This window comes from Engystomops pustulosus, chromosome 5, assembly GCF_040894005.1.
Source record: "Engystomops pustulosus chromosome 5, aEngPut4.maternal, whole genome shotgun sequence".
NCBI classification, from domain to species: domain Eukaryota; kingdom Metazoa; phylum Chordata; class Amphibia; order Anura; family Leptodactylidae; genus Engystomops; species Engystomops pustulosus.
This window is the reverse complement of record NC_092415.1, coordinates 125,264,013-125,282,186: the sequence shown is the minus strand read 5'-3', so window position 1 is coordinate 125,282,186 and position 18,174 is coordinate 125,264,013. Positions and strand designations below refer to the sequence as shown.

At 45.3% G+C, this 18,174-nt stretch overlaps 1 protein-coding gene across 2 annotated transcripts in view; it reads right to left on the bottom strand.

Annotated features, from left to right (window-relative positions):
- FRRS1L (ferric chelate reductase 1 like) overlaps nucleotides 1-2,995 on the bottom strand; it is a 356,361-nt gene extending 353,366 nt beyond the window's left edge. The window contains exon 1 of one of the 2 annotated variants that reach the window (XM_072152963.1): nucleotides 2,840-2,995. In XM_072152963.1, coding sequence (XP_072009064.1) covers nucleotides 2,840-2,876 — 37 coding nt within the window. In that variant the 5' untranslated portion in view covers nucleotides 2,877-2,995. The remainder of the gene's footprint in view (nucleotides 1-2,839) is intronic. The other variant, XM_072152964.1, reaches the window with a different exon arrangement.
- Nucleotides 2,996-18,174: the final 15,179 nt, after the last annotated feature.

Here is an 18,174-nt window from a genome sequence, read left to right as displayed (position 1 = left end):
CCTTGTACCTGATCGCTGGGTGCCATGTGGTTGCTATGGCAGCCAAAGGCCTGATGAAGACCTCTATGTTTTCCATGTAGGAAAGCCTATTAGGCTCAGCACAAAACTTGGTATAGTAGACATTGCTGTCTATTACAATATACTGCAGTACTGTAGTTACAATACTGTCTGTCCATTACAGTATATTGCAGTATAGCGGTACTGAGTGATACTGGTAATACTACTTTAAGTCCCCTAGTGGGACATTAAAAAAAATAGGAAAATAAATTTTTCAAAAGTAATAATAAATAACCCCCCCCCCCCCAAATCACCCATAAGTAACTATGTATATAATGTATAAGCACAAAAACACAAAAAACTGGGAAAACCTATTGACTCCAGTATAAGCCTAGGGTTAGAAATGCATTGGTCACAACCTTGGCCCAATATATAGTGATTCCGCCTCTTGACCCATAGTATATAGCCAGCCCATGCCCTCTAGTGTATAGCTAGCCAGCCCATGCCCCCCAGTATATAGCCAGCCCATGCCCCCTAGTATGTAGCCTGCAAGGCCATGCCCCCTAGTATACAGCCCCCTTGCCCAGTCCAGTATATAGCCAACCCATGCCACGTAGTATGTAGCCAGCAGCCCCCCAGTATAAAGCCTGTCTGCCACTGCCTCCTAGTATATAGCCAAACCATGTCCCAAATATATAACCAGCCAGCTCATGCCCCCCAGTATATAGCTATCCCATGCCCCCAGTATAAACCAGCAGGCCCTGCCCCTAATATATAGTAGCAGCTCCTGCCCCCTAGTTTATAGCCAGAAGCCCCCTAGTATATAGCCAACAGCTCCTTCCCCTAGTATATAGCCAGAAGCTCCTCCCCCCAAGTATATTGCCAGCAGCCCCAGCCTGGAGTATGCTCAGCCAATAAAAAAATAAACTCTGTACTAACCTTTCTGACGCCACCTACAGGTCCTCTTCTTTATTCTGATACTCCAGCTCCCTGCGTGTTGCTGGCACCACCGCTTATGTCAGCAAGTGGCTGACGTCTTGCGCACACAGGGAGCCGGAGTCCAAGCACCGGAAGAAAGAAGAGGCGTCAGAAAGGTACAGAGTTTATTTTTTTATCGACTCCAGCATAAGCCAAGTTATTTTTTTTCAGCACAATATCATTATATATTGTCAAAAATGTTTAAGATATAAAAACGCAAAATGGATATTAAACCTTAATTGTGAAACACAAATGCATAACTGCCATTTTAATGCTTCATACCTCCCCAAAAAATGCAATGAAAAGCGATCAAAAAGACGTACCAGAAAATATTAACAATATCCTACAATCACTACAAGCGCTAATAATGCCTTTTGATTGAGAAATAAGAAAGTTACAGCTCTCAGAATATGGCGACATATAACACAATGGCTCACATTTATTAAAGAGTTTGCACCAGTTTTTTTTCTGACTTTGTACTGGAAAGAACGTGCAAACTGCTTGCACGTGTATTTATAAAGTGTTGCGGTTTTGTGTCGCGGCTGCTTTGTGTTCAACAAGAGAGAACAAAATTTGCACCTACAGGAGCGTGTTAGTGCTCAGTCGGAGTGGGCACCACAATTATTACAGATGCCCGCCACAATTCTGTCTGCATCAGGAAAAATGGTGCAGAATAAAAAATGGTGCTCACTTCCAGAGCAGTGTAGGGTCACCAGATTAATGAAGACCAAGCACTTTGCACACTCTTTAAGAAAAGTGCACAACACGTACTGTTTGCACTAGTTTTGATAAATGTGGGCCAATGAGTTTTCTCAAAATGGTGTTCATTTTTTGATAGAGTAGTAACTCAACATATGCGCATCATGCGCGTGACCGAGCGCGTATCACCGTGCGCCTAAGCTGCTTAGAATATAAAGATTAAAAAAGTGGTAAAAAGCATTACAGTGCTTTATGGAAATAATGAAGATATGCTCTGGCACCAGCTCATCCTGAGCTGGGCACGGTATTTGATGCTTACAAGTACAATTTTAAAGTGGTAGGTTTCCTTTAAAGAGGACCTGTCACCCATAACAAAAGGCACAAGGATCTGCTTACTAAAGTAAGCAGCTCCTAGCGCTACACCATTTTTAGCATTGATAAACTGCTAGCTTTATCGGAACCCTCGGATAAAGCTATTAGACACTGACGCGCACAAATCGCTCAAAGCGATCCAGCATATTCATGAAGGGGCGGGACTAGGAGGTGATGACTGCCGCATGAAGCCTGACAGTCACCGCTGGCCGATGGAGTGGGAGGGGCGTCCGGGGAAGAAGTTTCGCCTCAGATCACGAAACACCCTACGTACTGTGCGCAATGTCTGTTTAGCTTTATTGGAGGGTTCCGATAAAGCTAGTAGTCTATCACTGCTAAAAATGGGGTAGCGCTAGGAGCTGATTACTTTAGCATGTGTGACAGTTCCTCTTTAAGCACACAGAGTAAAGATAAAAAAAGGCAAAAAAATGTAATTACTATATAGAGACTAATGCATAGACTACAAACAGGCATGCAGCACCATGTGCATAAAACTAGAGGCCTATTCTTTTCAGCTTTATATCCTGAACAACACAACTTTCTATTGATGCATTTCTATTGAAGCATTAAAATTCTCATACATTCTGGATGCCCAAAGATCTCTATGGGATATACAAAGGCCTACCCACAATCCTCCAGTGTCTGCTGAATGGACACACTAATCTATATAAACCCCACTCTCTATAAAATGGTACGTTCCAATCTGTATTCTGAGCATTAACTCTATTGCTACAGGGAGATCCGTTGGTGCTGAAACAGCTCCTCACATATCTCCGCCCTGGATGTTCAGTACCTTCCTCCGCAGCTGTACTTCTTCTTTGAATGTACATTCAACCGAAGCGTTATACGGACAGCAGAGTTCTTCTCTCACCGGCCGGATCTCTTTGGCAGGCAGGAAAAGCCCGTTATTTGCATCATGGTCATGTGACCGGATCGATGCAGTCTTGGACTGGGAGTGGAGGATTTTGGGAAGAAAGCGTAGCTCGATTAGAGGAGGAGTGATGATACTACAGTTCTCGTGTACAGTATGCACACGAATAGAAATGATATTGTATTAAAACAAGCGCTACAAGGAGCATAGAATGTAACAGGGAAATAACGTTAGTCTCGCATCAACAATTGTGGAAGAAGTCATCTCCATAATGTTTTGCCACTCAGCATTCATTCTAGATAGAAACGAATGCTATCCAAGGTTTCATCGGTGCATGCCAATCTTCAGGCAATATAAATAAAGTTTATAAACACTGATTTTTGCACTTTCAGAGACATAAGGCATGTATAGCCCCAGATACAATGTAATAACCCCTCACACTATGACAGCATCATCATTAGCATCGCAATAAAAGCACTAGGGGCATAGTATGATGGAGAGCTGTTTGGGGGAATAATATGAGGGGATGCTGCTGTGGGGAGCATAATATGAGAGGAGGCTGCTGGGGGGTGCATATTATGAGGGGACCACTTGGGGATGGTATATTATGAGGGAGAGCTGTTGGGGGATAATAATATAAGGGGCAGCTGCTGTTGGGGGGGACATAGTATGAAGAGGAACTGCTGAGGGGGGCACAAAATCCTTGGCAACATCAATATGAAAAAAGGAAGGCTTCTGGACTGTGAGTATGTGTATGAGTGTGCTACTATATGTGTGTATATAAATATGTTGCAAAGGTGAAATTCAGCACACGTCCAGGAACGTGCATATAGAATCAGTATTTTATTCCATCAGGTAAAAAAAGTATACAAAAAAGACATACATTTGTTTAAAAAAAAAAAAGTATACATTAACCACTTCAGTCCCCATTTTCAAATCTGCCCTGTGTCACTGTAAGTGGTTATAGCTTTGGAACGCTTTAACATATCCTGGGAATTTTGAGATTGTTTTCTCGTGACATATTGTACTTATAATTAGTTTAACATTTTGGATGATATCTTTTGTTTATTGTTTATATTTAGCATGGGTTGGCAAAAATTGCTAAAAATTCTTCATTTTTAAACTTCTAAATTCACTACTTTTGAAGCAGTCATAGTCATAGCACCCAAATGATTAATTTCCCAAATATCTGCTTCATGTTGGCATGTTTTTTTTTAAGATTCTACATATTTTAAACAGGTGCATTTTACATATTCTAATATTTTTGGACAGCATGTTCATTTTGAGCGGAAAATTAAACATCAAAATGGATTTTGAGGCAAAAAACTCCACAAAGTTTGATGCCCAATTTCTCCTGAGTGTAACAATACCCCATATGTGGTGGTAAACTGCTGAATGGGCACACGGCCGTGCATAGAAAATAACGCGCACCATTTATAGCAGATTTGCCAAATTCTATAATTTTTTTCCTTTTTTATATTTTTATAAATAGGGGCTTATTTTTTTGTCACATAAGATGCACTCTTCTGGTACATAATTGTGGGCCATCTATAGCTTATTTATGAGATTTTATTGTTTTAACTCTTTTTTTTGGTGGAGGAATTTTTGGCAGTTCACATACCATAAAAATTATATGTAATTCTATAGGTTACCTCATTTATATGGCTTTTTTATTTTTTCCCCAATTTTATTGAATAGAAAATAATAAAAAAAATAAATTTTAGCATCACTATTTAACTCATAACTGCCTGGATTCAGGGGAAGTGGACCCAGTGAACTACCAAGAGCGATTACATAAGCCTACACATGGGAGCAGAGTCTAACTCGCACCCACTATTCACCATAGCCCGCTGCAAAGCAGGTTAGACCTGCTGCGGTATTATACCACCAGGTCCCTCCAGTGGCGCGACTTTGCTTGGGGTGGTGGTCAAGCCGAGGTGTAGAATCGTAAGGCAGGGACGGAGTCATGGACAGGCAGGAGGTCAGGACAGGCAGCACGGGATCACAGTCAGGGGCGTAGCGGAAGGTCAGGACACGCAGCAAAGGTTCAGAGTCAGGAAAGTAGCAGGAGGTCACAACACGAATCACACAGGCAGAATGGGAGCGCTTTCTCAGAGGCATAGAGCACAAAAATCCGGCAGGGTTTGCAGGAATAGGCTGGCTTTTTATAATAAGCAGGGAAGACCATCCCCGTCTAGTAGTTAAACTTAAGACCACCATAAAACTTTTTTTCAAAAATACTTTATGATTTAATAACATCAACAGTGGTACATTTGGCATGAGTACTTCACCCCTCTTCGGTTGTAGTATGCTGTAGTCCTCTTAGAAAGTCCACACTTAATTTTCATGGCTTCCACTGAGACGCTGAACGCCAAGTGAGTCCTGTGACGTTTCGGAGGGGAATCCCTCCTTCCTCACACTGGTATTGTAGTGTAGTGTAAACTGTTTGGCATGCTCAAGTATGCACAGAGAGTTTATAGTCAGACCTGGTCCCACAAATTCACCCTTCCCATGTACCTATTGTAATCCAAAATACAGTCTTGGTTGGGGGCTTCTGCACTGGTACCTCATACAGGGGCAGGGGTGGTGCTGTGCCCATGTATTGTTGTTAGTACGAGGACATCCCTCTTGTCCTTGTACCTAACACACAATACTGAGTCGCTGCTTACTGCTCGGCTCTCGTGCCTTCTGAGCTTTTTCCCTAGCAGCGACTAAGTGAGACCTCTCTGATTCCTTTTAACAGTGTTGCATGCAGCCGTCTGTCTGAAAGAGAGGCATCTGGACAGAGTAATGCTAGTATAAAAATTGTCCAGGTAGAGGTGGTAGCCCTGGTCCAGTAATGGGTACACTACATCCCATACTACTTTTCCAGCAATTCCCAGGAAGTGGGGGGCATTCTGGGGGTTATCCAGCTGACATTATAATAACTGACTCCTAGTGTGTGAGACAGCTCTATATATGTACATGTATAGAGCCAGTCATTAGTAATGTCATTTTTTTCTGATCAGGGTGTGTTTTTTTTTTTTAATTCAGTGGGATGAATAAAGCAGGGGATCAGAAGTAGGGTGCTGGAGGTGGGGCTGTATATCTATTTATCTATCTATCTTTCTGTTTATATACCTTCATATCTATATCCTATCTATAATGCATCCCACATCTATCTATCTAGAAAATAATAGCAACACTCCAGTCCAGATATTAGGTAAAATAGGCTGTGAACTTTATTCCAAGCTGTAACTTTTTGACTGAGTAGCCTTTTTCATGCTTGAAACATTGCCTTGACCTGTTTTACTTGTGGTCAGGGCCTAACGGGGAAGCTGTAAAGTTTCAAGAATACCTGAACAATCAGAGAGTTTACAGTCCTTGGAGAAAAGGGAAACCAGGATAACATTTTTAGATCTCGAAATCTACCATGAAGGGGATTCTAATTCTTTAAGAATTAAATAAATGATTTTTCCCCATAACCCATGATGTTTTTTCTCTCCAGAAAGTCATCCGGGGCCCTCTTGAACATTACACAGAGTCCTGCGGCAGAGAGTTCCAGTCTCATTGCTCTTACAGTAAAGAACCTTTATCTATGGCAATGGTAGCGTAGAGGATGCCCCCTTGTCCTGGTCACAGGCCTAGGTATAAAAAGATATTTGGAGAGATCCTTGTGCTGCCTGTTCAGGTATTTGTACACTGTAATGAGGTCTCCCCTCAGTCTTTTTTCTAAACTGAATAATCCCAAATTTTGTAATCTGTCATTGTATTCTAGCCCCCCCCCCCCATTCCCCTAATAATCTTGGTTGCTCTCCTGTTGCACCCGTGGGGCATATTTATCATACGGCGCAGCAGAAGCCTCTAAAGGCATCAGGACAGGAGGCCGCGCAGCGTTTATTCTATGCCAGGCAGGGCCTGGCGCAGAAAAAACTTCAGCCGTGGACTTTTCACATATGAAAAGATGCCATCAGCAGCCAGAGCATCGGCACGGGGACAGTAATGCCCCACTGGCGTGAAGGTGACGGATTGGGGCAAATAATCGCAAGTTCTAGCAATAAGCTAGCACTGGCGCGGCACAGAGGTCCTTATAAATATGCCCCTATGTCTTTATCATGAAAATCTATTCCTCACTTGATATATTCTATAATTTTATTTGCTTTAGCTGCAGACGCCTGGCTCTGGTCACTAAAATTTAATTTACCATTCACCAATATCCCCAAATCCTTTACAGTTCCAGTTTTACCAAGGGAGCATAATTATACTTTTTGCTTCCATGGCCCAAGTGCATAACTTTACATTTATCTACAGCTTAGTATCATATGCAAATATTTAAACTTATTTATATACAAAATAAAATATTTGAGGGGTTTGTTAGAGATGCTATCCTGGAGTATCTCACTGTACATAACCTTATAACTCAGTATCAGCATGGGTTTATGAGAGATCGGTCCTGTCCTGATCGGCATTTGACACAGTGCTGCATTATTGCAGGAATGTTGTAATAGGTTATCCATAGAAAATTTCTGTGGTTTATCAAGAATTCAAGTTGGACGGAGTGTGGGTCCTTACTCACTCCTTATAAATAGAAATGCACCCATAGATTATACAGCATTATATTGTAGACGGACGGCTAATCTGCTATCTGTCCAAACACACTGATGATATTGTTCTAGAGAAAAACACAAAAAAAGTAACGTATATTAGGTAGGAAAATATAATTAATAAGGCATCAACTGGAGTAGTTTATTGGAAAGTAACTTAAAAATAACGTGACGGAAAAGTCCAGCGCATGTTTTCTTTCCCACCTAATCCAGGTTTTTTTTTTTACTTTTTACCGGAAACAAGTATAAAGGAGACAGCTATAGACATTGAAAGTCAGCTATTGAAAAAGGAGGGAGAACCTCCGAAACGCGCTTTGCGGCTGAATTGATCACGTCTCCATACAGAATATATGCGATAAGCTGTTCCAGCTGTCCTTTTTCAACTCGGCAGAATATCAAAAGAATCATTTCTGAAGAAAAAAATAACAAAATTATGCCCCTAATATAAACTAAGAGGGCTGTCCGGCTTAGATTCTTATCGAAAAGAACCGAACATTGAAGGAAATGGAGCTCCCCAACAAGTACAACATTCTGGTTCCTCTCATGCGCAACGATTCTGGTTCCTCTCATGCGCAATAGAAAGAACACACCGCCGAAGGGGCATACACACGCCGAGGAGGAAATACTACGAACTGAGTGCTGTACGGGTCGTGAGAAGCGCTACAACGTTTTATGCTTATGATTTAATTGCTGTCACCACAAGGGTCGATATTTTAAATACCCACACGTATACTAATACAAGGAGTAATATCATAAGGAACGATATATAACCTATATTTGTACCACCACAAGGAACAACATCTAAACTCACGGAAGGCAAACAGCAATATAAAATAGTGGTGTTTTTACAAATTAGAACAAATTTGTGTGCAATATTTGTTCTTTTGCACAAATTGAAACAAACTTATGTGCAATATTTGCTCTTTATGAAATAACGCTGTGATCCATTCATAGTCTATCTGCGATTTTTGTTCCTTTTAAAACAACGCTGCGTTAGCTTTGCAACCTATATACTCAATCTATGTGTAGTAATTATTCATTATGAAATAACGCTGCGGTTCATGGACCAAAAGAGTGCGTTTATAACCAATGTGCAATATTTGTCTCTTATGAAATAACGCTGCTATTTATGTATAATCAACGTTTATTAGAAAGGAAACAAAATAGAACAAGACAGGTAGGTGATGGCAGTACATGACTGATCACGCAGGATCAGAAACATCATAGATCGTATATTCATTGAAATATGGGGAGAAGGATCATAACACATAATGTCACGTTTAGAACTCCCTTGTGCCATCCCAATCAGTAAGGTTATTATTGTGTGAAAATTAACAAAGGATTAGATAAGGAAAGGAAACAAACATTTAGAAAAAAAGGGAAGAGGGGGGAGGGGGGGTAAAAGGGATAGGGAGCCCACAAGGCTGCACTCTCGTGGTCGAGGGCGCCAGAATGGCGCTCTATGACAGGAGCAAGTCCTGGAATTCCAGAGCATTTATGAATACTTCCCAAGGGGCCCATGCAGTGTTCGTCTTCCCTGGATCTGGGGAGTTGCTGGCTACTAACTCCTCCAATCTTCGTATAAACCCAAGTTCCTGAATCCATTCGACTGTAGTGGGAGATTGCGGGGTTTTCCAATGTCTTGGAATAACCGTGCGAGCTGCGGTCAGGAAATGTCAAAGGAGGCCTTTTTTGACCGTGGAAATAGTCCCAGGTATGATCGACAGTAGAGCAATTTGGGGGGAAGGAGTGACACTCTTGCCAGTGACTTGGTGATAGGTATCAAAAACCTTATTCCAGAAGGGTTGGAGGGCCGAGCACCCCCACCAAATGTGAAGCATAGTACCCACCTCCGCACCACAGCGCCAACATATATCCGAGACTTCGGGAAAATTCTGTGAAGTTGCGAGGGACATCTATACCACCTAGATAAAAGTTTATAATTCTTTTCCTGAGCACTACAGGGTAGCGGCATCTTATGTGAGAACAAGTAGGCCTTATCCAACTCGTCGTCCTCCAGGGCCGTTGCAGTCGACCCGAATGCAGAGTGTTCCAAGTCTGCTGTTATATACGATACAAGTTGTCTGTGTTCCAACCAGGACATTGGGATATCTGGATGTGAGGCCTTCAAGGACTCCAATGTGGGAATAGAGTCGCCCTCAATAATCTGGCCTAGTCGGATGTCGGAGGAAGCTTCCCAGCAGAGGAACCGCTGCCTATCCACGCCGGGGGGAAGCCTGGGTTGTGAAATAATGGAGTCAGTGGGCCCTTTGTCCTAAGCAGGGTGTTTTTGTTCGTCAGCCTGTCCCAAGCAAAGAAAAAGTATGGGGAGAACAGGGATTGGGTAAAGTCTTGGGGTCGTGAGTTGGCTGGGACCCACAGGAGGTAGTGTGGGGGATGTAAGGTCTAGTTCCAGCTGGACCCACTGCTTGGAGTCCTTGTTGTAAGTCCAGTCGACTAGTCGCTGGATAGTGGTCGCTACATGATACAGTTTTGGGTCGGGAAGTCCCACACCTCCTCTAGCTTTCGTACGAGATAAGACCGAGAAGCTTAGCGGCTAGATCCGCCTCCCCAAATAAACCTCCGAAAGGCTGTGCGTAGTCTCGAGAGAAAAGAGAGCTTGGGGGTCGGATCGGCAGCGTCTGGTATAGATACAAGAATCGGGGCATTACATCCATTTTAAGGACATTTACTCGACCGAACCACAAGAGGTGTCGGCCATTGTATTGGCCGAGATCCCTTATCGTTCGTTCCAGAAGGGGTTTGTAGTTTAAAGCATACAAAGACGAAAGGTCTGCTGGGATATTGATGCCCAAGTAGCATATATGAGAACTTTTCCATTTAAAGGGGGCCAGGTAAAGCGCTTCATTCCCTGGGAGGGAGACGCTCAAGATCTCTGATTTAGAGAGATTGACCTTAAAATTACTAAGGGAGCCAAATTTCTTAAATTCCTCAAGAACACTAGGTAAAGTAATTCTAGGATGAGAAATGTAGAGAAGGAGGTCATCAGCATAGAGAGCTGCCTTGTCTAGTTCCCTCTTGTAGACCGTGTACACTGGGGTTCCGTCGAAGAGCAACAGCCAGATGTTTCATGGCTATGACATATAAGAGGGGGGATAAGGGACATCCCTGTCTGGTGCCATTCCTAATGCGGAAGGGCTCCGACAGGACTCCATTGGTGCGGACCTGCGCCGTGGGGGCCGAATATAGGGCCTGGACCAGGCTCCCAAAGGCGAGGGCCAATACCCAACTGCCTTAGCGAAGCCCACAAGCATAACTGCTGTTTAGTCGATTTGGCCCTAGAGATAAGGAGTAGAGTCTTATTGGTATTGTCACGAGCTTCCCTCCCCTGGATGAAGCCCACCTGGTCATTATGTATTATGGCGGGGAGGAGAGCCCCCAACCGATTGGCCATTAATTGGAGCGAATTTTTATGTCCATGTTAATTATGGATATGGGGCGGTAGTTGGAGCAGATGGAATGATCTTTCCCGGGCTTAGGGATCACCGATATTGATGCCTGCAATGACTGAGGTGGAAAAGGGACCTGGAAAGAGATACAGTTAAACGTCCGAGTCATGAGTGGGGCCAGTTCGGTCTTCAGGGTCTTGTAAAAACGGGGGGTGAAGCCGTCAGGACCCGGGGATTTTCCTGCTGAAAGTAGAGGCCTTTATGACCTCTACTACCTCTGCCTCAGAGAAGTCCGCCTCCAAGCTGTCTCGGTTCTCTGTAGAGAGTCCGGGTAGAGCCGTGTCGTTGACGTAGGTCTGTATCCTCTCTAGCTCCCTGGCCTTGGCCGATTCAGACAGTGGGCTTTGGAGGTTGTATAGGTCTTTGTAATAGGTCTGGAAAGTAGCGTTAATGTCGCCCGGGTCATGAGTCAATCTGTCTGTATGATTTTTTATATGTGGAATGTAGGTACCAGTCGTGCCGGGGTGGAGGTATCTGGCCAGGGGTTTCCCGCACTTATTAGAGTACTCATAAAAGAAACGCTTATTCCTGTCCTGGGCGCTCAAATATTTTTGGTTCAGGAGTTCTTTCAATTCCTCCCGAGTGTTTAACAGTTCGTTCAGTACCGCCTGAGACCCGCCGTTCTTGTGGTCCCGCTCCAAGGTGCTAATTTTGGACAAAAGCGTCAGAGTTTTAGCTGCTTTCTCTCGCTTCAGACGAGCTCCATGTTTAATAAATACCAATTGAAGCATCCTTAAGGGTTTCCCATTGTATCGGGAGAGATGGCTGCTGACCTAAGTGAGTGGTTAAAAACTTGGTGATCTGCCTACGGACATCCGCAAGACAGACAGAGTCTTTGAGCAAATTGTCATTGAGGCGCCACCGCCATGGGGAGGCGCGAGGACCTAGAACGTCTAATGCGAGAGAGACCGGCGCGTGATCAGACCATAGTGAAGGAGCTATTGAGGCCTCAGGTTTCCACGTAAGGCCATGGTGACTTAGTAAGAACATGTCTAGTCGGTTATAGGACCGTTGTGTGGGAGAGTAGTAGGTATAGTCTCGAGACTGTGGGTGGAGTATTCTCCAGACGTCAATCAGTTGTAAGTCCCACAGGGATTTCTGTAGTTTCCTCATTTGGGCTGGGGCTAGAGAGGGTCGCACCACCGAGCAGTCCCCTCCTACAATTACTATGCCCTCTGAGAGTTCCCGTAGTTGTGCCAGGAATCGGCGGCATACTCGAATCTGGTCCCTGTTGGGGAGATACATTGAGGCCAGTGTGAGCAGTTGGCCCCATAGGCGAATCTTGACAAAAACGCATCTACCCTCCGGGTCGGGAGTCTACAACTTCATGCAATAGGCGTTTATGAATAGCAATAGATGCCCCCTTTGACTTAGTCTCGGGGTGAGTGCTATGAAACCATGTGGTATAATATCTATCCCTGATGTTGGGGATGCTGTTGGTGCGGAAGTGGGTCTGTAAGAAAAGGAGGTCAGCCCGCAATTTATGCATGGATAAATTACAGGATTTGACTACGCTTCTGGGGGACGTTCAAACCCCTAGTGTTTAGGGAATAGCAGGTGATAGGCATCATGTCCGATTAGACTGAGCGAGGGTGGACGGAGGGCCTTAAGTGGGCAGACAGTAACAGGGGGAGAGCAAAGACAGAGAAACAAAGGAGTAGAAAGGCAACGGTAGGGAGAAATCAAAGAACAAATAAAAGATAAATGAAAAAAAACTTACAGCGGCCTATGAGGTCGCAGCGGTTTAGGGTCATTCGCTGTCGTTAGCGACAGGGACGAGCCTATTGGGGTCCGATGAGAACGCGCTGTCTATGCAGGGCGCCCCTGGGGCCAGGAGCCACCAAGATAGCGATGTATATGTCATCATGCCTAATAGATAAAACAGTGCAGTTTGAACCAAAATGCAATCAATTCAACATTTCAACATTATGAAAATGTAACGGTTTATCGAACATCGTAAAGGATACTGCAAGGGATGGTTTAAAACCAGCCCAAACGAGGACAATTGGAGAGGAGAGGAACCCCCTGGTCTATGAGGGTGGTTGTAGACACCGGACTGGGACAGGAATTGATCATCTCTGGGGAGGGGGGCACCGGTCTTCCTCTTCACGTCTATTCGGGGAGCGTCTTCTGGCCCTACGGCGAGGAAACCTCTGCTGTCTTGGCGGTTGATAAGAGGGATCAGTCAGGAGGAGAGAGGCCGGAAGTGCGGAGGACCGCACTGAGGAGGTTGAAGGAGCCGCGCTGTCGGACATCTTTGCTTCGCCCCGCGCACCACGCGGTGTCTGGGGCCCGGAGACCGTGCAGCCCAAGGCAGGAGGACCTTGGGCCAAAGGGCTGCGGAGAGGGTCGGAGGGCGGCATCTGGAGCTCGGGAGCGGTCGGGAGCGACAGGTCTATGAGATCGCCGTCTTCTTCCTGAGGAGTCTGCTCGTCCGGTGGAGCCTGTGGGACCAGGTACTGGTCGATGCCCTTAGATGGGGGTCGTATTGTGGTAGGGGCTGTTGGGCCGGTGCCCCTCTTCTTTCTGGGACCCATGTAGTTGGGGATTAGGCAGGATGGAGCGGGATTGCGGTGGAAAATCCTGGCTGGCCCGGGAGCTTAGCAAGGTTGCTTACTTACTCCTCCATAGCCAGGCCACGCCCCTCAACGCTGCTATTTATAAACCATTTGTGGAAATTCACAACGTCTGTGAGACTGGTACCAACACTTGTATTCTTCACCAATGAAATAACTTTATGATTCATGAACTGTCAATGGGAACTTATAGTGCTTGAGAGACTGAACTATGAACTACCAGTGTGAACCCACAGAAGCTGGTTTTAGTCTCGTGTGTAAGCATTAAGGAACTACACAATTCAATAAGTGGTTTGCAAGTCTCCACTTAGTATACTGAGACAATACATGTTTTTGTATTTTTTTTATTATTGTATAACATATACATTATTTTGCATGATATTAAAGGAACATATTTTATTAAGAAAAACATTAAAAGAATTTTTATTGTACATGATTGTAGCTTTCACTTCATGCAACAGTAATAGGGTGTGCTGAATACTTGTGCTTTGGACACTTTATATATTTAGTTTTTTCCTTGTATTTCATGCTCTAAACTATCCATCAGCACAGTTTTTGGACCCAAACTGGTAGGCGGGATATCTGTTAAGTAAACCCAAATTTTATAAATATTGAAACTTGACTGTGTATACCCACTACAAGGTCATTAATAAAAATATTTAAAAAAAAAAAAGAAGTGGCCCCAATACTGACCCCTGTGGCACTCCACTGGTAACATCGACCAAATGTGCCATTAATGACAACCCTCTGTTTTCTAACAGTAAGCCAATTACCCAAATACACAGATTTTCCCATAGTCCCAGCAGTCTCATTTTATGTGCCAACCTTTTATGCAGCACTGTGTCAAATGCCTTTAAAAAGTCCAGATATACAACATCCACAGCGTCCCCCAGATCCAGTCTGGAACTTACTTCCTCGTAGAAGCCAATCAGATTAGTCTGACAGGACCGATCTCTCATAAACCCATGCTGATACTGGGTTATAAGGTTATGTACAGTGAGATACTCCAGGATAGCATCTCTAACAAACCCCTCAAATATTTTCCCCACCACAGAAGTTAGACTCACAGGTCAGTAGTTTCCAGGATCGCTTTTTGATCCTTTTTTGTATATTGGTACCACATCTGCTATGCACCAGTCCTGTGGAACATAACCAGTCCTCGGAATCTTCAAATATTAAAAATAACGGTCTGTATATCACGGTACATAGTTTATGTAGAACCCGTGGGTGTATGCCACCTGGCTCAGATGATTTATCCATCTTAGTGGTTGTGAGGCGCCGTACCTCTTTCTGGGTTAAACTGTTGGCATTCCAAAGAGAATTTACATCAGGGGATTTTCCACCAGGCGACATTCAGTAGATTGGGCCTTTCCTCATCTCTTTCCACCATCTTCCCCATGTTACTCCTGAGAGGGCCCCCACTCTCCTCTTTTAGTTTCTTATCATTTATATACTTGAAAAATAATTTGTGATTATTTTTGCTCTCCCTGGCAATATTTCTCTCAGTCTCTATTTTTGCAGCCTTTATCTGCTTTTTACAGGATTTATTTTTCTCTCTATAATCCAGTAACGCCTCATTGCTACCTTCGCGTTTTAACACCTTAAATGCCTTATCTTTCACATATAGTTTGTGTTTCTCACCGTTCTTTTATAGAATATTTGTGAAAAGGTCCCATTTTTTAAGGGGGGGGGGCTTTTGTCTTTGAGAACACTGTCCCAGTTTAGGCCTAAAAGGTCTTCCCTTAGTTGCTGAAAATTTGCCCTACTGAAGTTTAGAGTGTTGTTTGCCTCTCCACTAATGCTCTTCGTAAAGCGTAATACAAAATCAATGATATTGTGATCACTATTAAACTGCCAGATGAACTGGGTAGGTTCCCCCCAACCTGTAATTTTGATACTCTGTCAGGTCTGTTGGTTAGATAAGGTCCAGCAGTGTCCCCCCTCTTGTTGGCTCCAGGACTAGTTGCGACAGGTAATTGTCTTTTGTTGTAAAAAAAAAAAATTGCTACCATTGAAGGACCTGCTGGTTTCTCCCCTAAGTCAATGGGGGTCATTTATTAAGGGCCCGATTCGCGTTTTCCCGACGTGTTACCCGAATATTTCCGTTTTGCGCCGCTTGTACTTAAATTGCCCCGGGATTTTGGCGCACGCGATCGGATTGTGGCGCATCGGCGCTGGCATGCGCGCGACGGAAATCGGGGGGCGTGGCCGAACGAAAACCCGACGTATTCGGAAAAACCGCCGCATTTAAAAACCGAAAATGTGTCGCATAAGGACCGCTTACCTTCACCTGGTCCAGCTCGGTGCATTCCGGCGCGATGAGTTTACTTTCAGCGCAGCAGCGCCACCTGGTGGACGGCGGAAGAACTACCTTATTAAATCCCGGCCGGACCCGAATCCAGAGCGGAGAAGCCGCCGCTGGAACGCGAATGGACCGGGTAAGTAAATTTGCCCCAATATCTGTGAAGTTCCCCCAAATCCCCCATGATAAGTACTTCACCATGCTTTGAATCCGCTTCCATTTGACTTATCAGCATTTCCTCTGTTGCCTGCATTATATTTGGAGCCCTATAACAAACCCCTTATCTCCACCCATATGAACTCCACATTTTCATTTGCGTCCCCAATCTCACCTCGCAGGACAGGCTTGAGGCAAGATTTCATATTATATATATTGGAAGACACTGAAGGGGTTAACTGTGGATGGGCGGTATGTTTCCCCTAGGTTTTCATACTATGCGAGGCCTGAGTGCTGAGGTTGTGTTGTCCAGCACCTTGGACACAGGTGATGGGAGCAGCCTAATCAGTCTGCATAAAGCCGCTGAGCAGAGCTGAAAGTGTTGTCTCTCTGAAAGGAGGCTGGAGAGCACACAGCCCTGACCTCTGTGCCTGGAGCAGCGACTTATTTTATGTACTAGTGGTGAGTTAGAGAAACTCTGTTTAGTTAGCACCCTGACGGGTATAATTTTGTTTGTTTAATGCCTGAATGTAAAGGCTGTTTTATTTTGCTGCTGCAATAAACGCAGGCGAGACCTGTTTTGGACTGTACCTTGGTATCACTGTCTTGAACTGCATCACAGCACCACGGTCTCTACTGGGCCAAATCTCCCACATATGGTGGAGGTTGCGGGCAGTTCAAAAGACACACACCTGAAAGGCTCGCTACATCCTGCAACATTGCATGGCCTGGGTGAAAGCAGCAGGCAAAGTGCAGGATAAAGCTAAGATGGAAGACTTTATTAAAGCCATGCCCCAGCAACAACAGGAAGAGTCCTGAGCTAATCGACAGCTGCAGCAAGCCATGCTCCAGCAGCAGGAGGAGAGGTCCCGACAGCAGCAAGCCATGTTTCAGCAACAGGAGGAGAGGTCCCGCCAGCAGCAGGAAGAGTCCCGGGCTGGTCGGCAGCTGCAGCAAGCCATGCTCCAGCAGCAGGAGGAGAGGTCCCGCCAGCAGCAGGAAGAGTCCCGAGCCATGTTCCAGCTGATGATGGAAAAGTTTTCCGGCATTATGGCAGCACCGCAAGCAACGGCTACTGAGGGGTCCCATACTGGTTTGCAAGGGTATCCGGTTGTCCAGCATTCCGCACAGGCTGCAGTGCAGAAGGCTTTACAAAAGATGATGGCGACCGACGATGTGGAGGCGTATCTCACTGTGTTCGAGCGAGTAGCTGAGCGAGAGGAGTTACCAGCTGAGCAGTGGGCAGATGTCCTGGCACCGTACCTGACAGGCGAATCGCAGAAGGCTTACTACGACCTGAGTGAAACAGAGGCCCGTGAGTACCCCCAGCTAAAGGCGGAGATTCTGGCTCGTCTTGGGGTCACCATACAAGTTCGTTCCAGCCGGGTCCACCAGTGGGCATACTCTGAAAAACTACCCCCGCGCTCCCAAATGCATGACCTGATCCATCTTGTCCGGAAGTGGCCACAACCCGAGGACTGCACCCCAGCACAGATGGTCGAGAGAGTGGTTCTTGACAAGTTCACCCGTTCTCTGCCCTCTCGGCTCCAGCGATGGGTTGGACAGGCCGGTCCCACAAATGCTGAGGAACTTGTGTCCCTAGTAGAGAGATATCGGGCTACGGAGGATCTTCTACTTATCTCTCCCACACGAAGCAGTGCCAGTGACAAGGCCACTAAACCATCTGGTAAGACTGCTACTGCAGAAAAAGGGAAACTGGTCAGGTTGGGAGGGGGTCCACTGGGGGGCTTGGATACACAGAAACCCAGTGAGGCTCGTGACAGAGGTCATAGCCGTATCCAGTGCTGGTGATGCCATGAAATGGGCCATATTCCTGCCAACTGTCCCCTGTCAGTGGAGTCAATGGACTGCAACCAGACCTGGCGAATGTCACTGTTTGCCCGGCCGGTTCTGGCAGCCGAGTCAGTCACGGATGCAGAACCCCAAGTGTGAATGGTCACAATCGGTGGTCACACGGTGGAAGCCTTGCTAGACTCGGGGAGTCTGATCACCCTGGTGCGGGGAACTTTGGTTGATCCTGGACTGTACAGTGGGCGTAAAGTGGGAGTGTTATGTATACATGGGGACACTCGTGAATATCCCACTGCCATCATCAACCTACATACACCTTGTGGTACTATCACCCATGAAGTGGGGGTGGTGGGGACCC